Source organism: Zea mays, chromosome 3 (assembly GCF_902167145.1).
Source record: "Zea mays cultivar B73 chromosome 3, Zm-B73-REFERENCE-NAM-5.0, whole genome shotgun sequence".
NCBI classification, from domain to species: Eukaryota; Viridiplantae; Streptophyta; class Magnoliopsida; order Poales; family Poaceae; genus Zea; species Zea mays.
The window spans coordinates 152945407-152951765 of record NC_050098.1 but is presented as its reverse complement, the minus strand read 5'-3'; the positions used below and the strand labels follow the sequence as shown (position 1 = coordinate 152951765).

General features: G+C 57.3%; 2 protein-coding genes across 2 annotated transcripts; one reads left to right on the top strand and one right to left on the bottom strand.

Moving 5' to 3' along the window:
• The first annotated feature begins 215 nt into the window (after window positions 1-215).
• LOC100281386 (GRAS family transcription factor containing protein) lies at window positions 216-2188 on the top strand. Its single transcript, NM_001154304.2, has one exon. The coding sequence runs from the start codon at window positions 621-623 to the stop codon at window positions 1962-1964; it is 1344 nt and encodes a 447-aa protein (NP_001147776.1). The 5' UTR covers window positions 216-620; the 3' UTR covers window positions 1965-2188.
• Window positions 2189-4274: 2086 nt separating this feature from the next.
• On the bottom strand, window positions 4275-5575 carry LOC111591184 (uncharacterized). The gene has a single exon (XM_023302129.1). It carries the CDS (start codon window positions 4951-4953, stop codon window positions 4537-4539), a length of 417 nt encoding a protein of 138 aa, XP_023157897.1. The 5' UTR covers window positions 4954-5575; the 3' UTR covers window positions 4275-4536.
• Window positions 5576-6359: the final 784 nt, after the last annotated feature.

Below are 6359 nucleotides of genomic sequence, written 5' to 3'. Positions count from 1 at the left end.
TCCGTCCGGCCATACCCCCGGCTTGTATTTTTGCTCCTCGAGCTGTTGCTGCTTGTTGCCACCTCCTTGGCCGTTTCGTCGTGGCGCTTTACTCCCTCCCCCTCCCCCTCCCCCTCCCCCTCCCCCTCTTCTCCGTGTCCGTGTCCGTTTCCATTTATTGCTACAGATACGGCTTCTCTTTGCTTTCTTGCTTCTGTCTGTCTGCTTCCTAGAGCACGCACCGCCCACCACCACCACCACCTCCTCCTCTTTTTCTCTCCATGCATATACAGGGCTGCCGCAGCCTTTGGCAGGTCGCCTCCGCCTACTCCCACTGACTTTACCTTCTTGGCTACCCGCAGGCCGCAGGCCGTGTCTCTAGAGAGGAAGGAGAAACCTCAGCGCCGCCACGACTTCCTCCTCGGGCCATACCATTTCGGCGGTCGTATAAATCCACACCACCCCGAGCACACAAAAGCTCTAGAGCTTTGCCTGCTTCACAGACCAACCAAACTAAAGCAGCGGTGGTCGCGTCGCCGCCGCGTACTCGCGTGCGTGCCAGGAAGACGAACCACCAGCCAGCCCAGGCCCCAGGCCAACACGCACGCCGTCGCTACCTGGCGAGGAAGGCTGCCTGCCTGATGGTCCAGGACGAAGGCTCGTCGTCGTCGGTCACATCGTCCCCGCTGCACAACTTCTCCACCATGCCGCTCCACGCGTCGCCCGGCGGCGCGCCGGCCCCGACGCCGCCGTGGCTGGTGCGCGAGCTCCGCTCCGACGAGCGCGGGCTGTGCCTCATCCACCTCCTCCTCAACTGCGCCGCGGCGGCGGGCGCGGGCCGCCTGGACGCCGCCAACGCCGCGCTGGAGCACATCGCGTCGCTGGCGTCCCCCGACGGCGACGCCATGCAGCGCGTGGCCGCCGCCTTCGCGGAGGCGCTGGCGCGGCGCGCCCTGCGCGCGTGGCCCGGGCTGTGCCGCGCGCTGCTGCTGCCCCGGGCCGGGCCCACGCCCGCCGAGCTCGCCGCCGCGCGCCGCCACTTCCTCGACCTCTGCCCGTTCCTCCGCCTCGCGGGCGCCGCCGCCAACCAGTCCGTGCTGGAGGCCATGGAGTCGGAGAGGATGGTGCACGTCGTCGACCTCGGCGGCGCCGACGCCGCGCAGTGGGTCGAGCTGCTGCACCTGCTGGCCGCGCGGCCCGAGGGCCCGCCGCACCTCCGCCTCACCGCCGTGCACGAGCACCGGGACGTGCTGACGCAGACGGCCGTGGCGCTGACCAAGGAGGCGGAGCGGCTGGACGTGCCGTTCCAGTTCAACCCCGTGGTGTCCCGGCTGGAGGCGCTGGACGTGGAGTCCCTCCGCGTGAAGACCGGCGAGGCGCTGGCCGTCACCTCCAGCCTGCAGCTGCACTGCCTCCTGGCATCCGACGACGACTCCGGCAAGCACCACCAGGGCAGCGGGGACCACAAGAGGCAGCGGAGCCCGGAGTCCGGGGTGTCCCCGTCCACGTCGCGCGCGGACGCGTTCCTGGGCGCGCTGTGGGGCCTGTCGCCCAAGGTGGTGGTGGTGACGGAGCAGGAGGCGTCGCACAACGCGGCGCCGCTGACGGAGCGGTTCGTGGAGGCGCTCAACTACTACGCGGCGCTGTTCGACTGCCTGGAGTCGGCGGCGCCCCGCGGGTCGGTGGAGCGCGCGCGCGTCGAGCGCTGGCTCCTCGGGGAGGAGGTGAAGAACATCGTGGCCTGCGACGGCGCGGACCGGCGGGAGCGGCACGAGCGCCTGGACCGCTGGGCGGCGCGGATGGAGGGCGCCGGCTTCGCCCGCGTCCCGCTCAGCTACTACGCGCTGCTGCAGGCCCGGCGGGCGGCGCAGGGGCTGGGCTGCGACGGGTTCAAGGTGCGGGAGGAGAAGGGCGCCTTCTTCCTCTGCTGGCAGGAGCGCGCCATCTTCTCCGTCTCCGCCTGGCGCGGCCGTCGCTTCGACTGATGGAGGAACGCGTCGACGCCTTCCCGTATTTGTGCGGAGGAGGAGACGGGCCGCCCGTCGTGGCGTTGCGCGTCAGGTGGCCGTCACGCACGTTGGGGCTTCTTTTGGTCGTTTTGTGTGTTCAGTTTACGCCGTATCTAGTTAGATTTCAATCAGGTTTGTTCATAGTGTACCCCTGCCGCTCTCCAATTTGGATGGATGGAATCTCATGCTTGTTTGGATCAGTCAGTCCTTTTAGATCTGTTAATGTAACAACTAGAGCTGCTTAACAGCTACTATCTCACTCGGTCCCGGTCCCGGTCCTATAACAAGCGTGGTAATGTACTTGTGGAGTTTCAAATTTTCTGACAATTATGGACATTTGTAACAAACACTTCTGGAGTTTAAAATTTGATGGATGGATTAGATTTGTTTTGATGCTCTTTTTTTAGCTCATCCACCATAGCAAAGCAAAGAAAGCGTGGCGTCCGTCGTTGTCGCTACACTTGCATTGACATTTTGGCAAGGCTAAGTGCTCCTACAAAAAACGTGAACCAACCTCTACGTACCGGTGAGTGTGGCTGAGTGGAGAGGAATGTCGGCTCCGACCGAGTCTCTAGGCTTTTCGCTGGATGGATGGATGGATTTGTGAGTCCTCTTTCTTGATGCCACATTGGGCGATGGAAACTTTGGTTTTCCCATGCGCCGGGGTCGTTGGACGCGCTGAAAAACTGTCAGGTATACCAGTGTCAAACTGTCAACCATGCTATCCAGTAAAGTGCCGGAGACAACTCAGCAGCAGATGGAAGCCTGAAGGTTAGGGTTGTAAACGGACGGAAAAATTCCCGTCCCGACCCGACCCATTTTCTACATTCAACCCGCCCATTTCTAGATTTCCGGAAAAATGCGGGTTCGGGACGGGTTACGGGTTAGGAGTCGGCGGGATCGGGACGGAAACGGGAAAGGCTATTTTCCGTTCGGATTATCGGGATCCCGTATTTGATCGGAATATTTCCGGATTAAACCCGGATTTAACCCGAGGATTAAGGCCCACCACCACTCACTCGTCGGGCCCAAAGCGGCCAAGCCCACCACTCCACGTCCAGTTCTCCACACACACGTGAACACTAACCCTAAGCCCATTCCCTCGGTGGCTGCCTGGCTGGACGCCTGTCGCCTGGACACCTCCAATCCCCAGACCCCAGGCTTCACCGCTTCAGCCCCGCCGGCGCCGAGCGGCCGACTCGCCGACGGCCGACTCCAATCCCTAGGCTTCAGCCCCGCCGAGCGGCCGACTCGCTGACGGCCAACTCGCACGTGTTTCCGCCGGCAGCCTGGCACAGCAAGCAGGAAGCAGCAAGCAAGAATCAGCGGTCGGGCGGGCGTACGACAGCAAGCAGGAAGCAGCACAGGCGTCTCCATCCTACAGGTAATTACTAATACGTACTAGTACTAGCAGCAAGGTATCCATCCTACATGTAATTACTAATACGTACTAGTACTAGCAGCAAGGTATTTGGTTCCTGCTTCCTGCTTGCTAGGTACTACGTACTAGTACTAGCAACAAGCTATTTGGCGCTTGGCGTTGCTGCTTCTTGCAGCCAGCAGCCCACATGGCCACATGCTTGATTGTTTGATTATTTTTTATTGTTTACTCAATTATTCAATTGTTCATACAGTGACGTTTGATTGTTTGCAGCAGTTGAGACTCGATATGTCTCACTCTGGAACAGGACCCGGAGGAGGAGCACACCATTTAGACTCTATTAATTGTTATTGTGTATGGACTGAATTTATGTGGGCAGAGTGAGTGTAAGTTTACTTGTTGGATACTTGGATTTGGAATTGTGTTATGTGCTCATGTACTATTGTGGACTTATTTTCATGTTGTTCAATGGCTATGTGGTCAACTGGTCATGTAATCATGTGGTGATGTGGACTTATTTTCCGATTAATTTTTCCGTTGAGGTAATTTCCGTTCGTTTTCAGTTAATTTTCGGCCGTTTTGGTTCGTTTCCGTAAACCCGTATAACCCGGACCCGTTTCCGCCCGTGGTTGTTCCGCTCCCGCTCCCATTTCCGATGAAGAATTGCGGGAGCGGAAACGGGAGAAGGGTTTTTCCGTCCGTTTCCGTCCGTTTTCATCGCTACTGAAGGTGAACGCAACGAGTGTGAATGTGTGAAGGCAACGATTGCGGCAAACGGACCAGACGCGCTAATGTTCGTTTGGCTGGGCCGAAGTAGGCCTTGTAAGTGTTAGCAGGCCGAGTGAACGTGTGGAATATAAGAACGGCGTGTGTTGGTTATAAAGGATATGAACAATTTGGCTATATATCAAACGAGATCGTCTTCTTCGCTGCTATCCCCTTCTCCAAGCCTTCTCTACTCCAGCACATCTCTCTCATCCCCTTCGTAGGGAGAAATTTTCCATTATAAAACACGGTAGATGTGGATTCGACGAAATGGAGGCATATAAGAGGGCTTCGACAGTTTGGAAAAATAGAGAAAGGCCAAACTCTGGAATAGACAAGATTTCTCTATTACCCGCTGCCGACACAGATTAATTTCCTGATGCTCACGCCGTCAGCTACCTGTTAACGTTGCTGCTGCTCTCCTCCGTCTGAGATGTAGATGAACAGAGGTCGCGACGATCGGTGCCCTCGCCGCGTTCTACGCCCTTGCTGCTCGTCCTTTGCCTGGTCAACAGAGGCGGTGGAGAGGGCGAGTCCCTGGGGACGGTGTTCCTGGCGCTGCAGTGCGCGGCACACCTGGCCGCCGCGGCCGTCGTCGTGCACGAGAAGCCGTTCCGCTCGGCGGCGCACCCGCTGGCCCTGCGCCACGACGTTGGAGTTGTCGGGCGTGGGAAGGAGGAGCGGGCCGCTGACCGTGGGATCGTCGGCAGTGGGCGCACAGGGAATGGTGTGGGCGCTGGGAGATGGAGGACGAGCGACAGTGGTCTGAGGTGGAGATCGGTGACGGTGACTGCTCACCAATGTGGCAGCAGCAGCCATTGCCGTCGCCCTTGTGCGCAGTGGCCGGAGAAGGAGGAGGGGCGACAAAGGTAGCAGCGGCGAAGAAGTCGTGCCTGCAAAGAAGAGGAGGGGAAGGCCCCAAAAGCGCTTCGCCAGTAAGATCGATCAAGCAGATGTTGAAAACTTTGTAGAACAGGTCGATGCCGACCAAGAAGCTGACGATGCCAAGCTGAAGAACAGCGCTGCAGCTGGTGGTACCAAGAGAGGCAGACCACTGAAAGAGGGCTCCAATATTGCCGTAGAAGATACTAATTCTACTGTTCGATTAAGCAGTGATGAATTAACGAGGACCAATGGGTTCAGGCAGATTGGGAGCCAGCTGAAAAACTAAGCCCCGGCGAGCATTGGAGGCAGGGCTAGAATGCAGGTGAACAGTCCCTGCATTTTCAGTACAAGGTAGCATCCATTTTTTTTTGGCTACATCCGTCATGTTCGGTAGCTCCCAGTGCTGGAAAAACAAAATGTAAACTAGCATGTTCTGATTGCATGCCTCAGTTTTTTTTTCATTGACACAAAGTGTATGAACTGATGGTACACCAACTTGTTGAGCTGCTCTAGGCCCTGATTCTGTTTGAGCTGTAGCAGACATCTTACCTTTCAGTTTACCATATGGTGTTCCTGTTGATCTTTTCCTTTTCCTTTTAGCCTATTACTGAATATTTGTAGTTTATTAAGTTCTGGAAATGGGAAAGAACATAGGGGCTGTCTTGAGGATCTGTTATCGGCTGTTCTTAGGCCGCTGAGCTAACATCTAAAATGTATATAGTTTGCTAGATTATTCGGTAGCTCCCCGTGGTCTACTACCTCTAGAAGCTACTCGATGGCGCCGGGTCCTTGGACGGTGAAAAGCGGAGGTGGAGAACGAGTGGCATTGGCAGCTGGCCGAGACACAGGCCAGTGGCTGCTGCGCAGACGATGGGCACGATCGGACGAAGACACGAGTAGGCAGCGACGACGGTCGGCCGGAGCGCGACACGAGCAGGCAATGACGGCGATGGGACGGGAGATTAATCTATGTCGTCAGCGGGTAATAGAGAAATCTTGTCTATTTCAGAGTTTGGTCTTTCTCTACTTTTCCAGACTGTCGAATCCCCCACCTATACCTCTATTTCGTCGAATTCACATCTGCTATGTTTCATAATGACAAATTTCTCCTTCCTAAGTGCTAACATCTGGTATCAGATTCAGTCTCCTGGATCCGCTTGTTGTTGTGCCACGACGACCCCGATCTTCCACGATGGAGCAACCAAGACACCGCCATCCGCAAGCTGCTCAACGAAATGCGACTCATGGAGGCACGCCTGTCCGAGCGCATCAGCGGACACTACGACGGTGTCGAGCGCTGCCAGGACGAGCGCTGCGAAGAGCCCTGTGACGAGACGTCC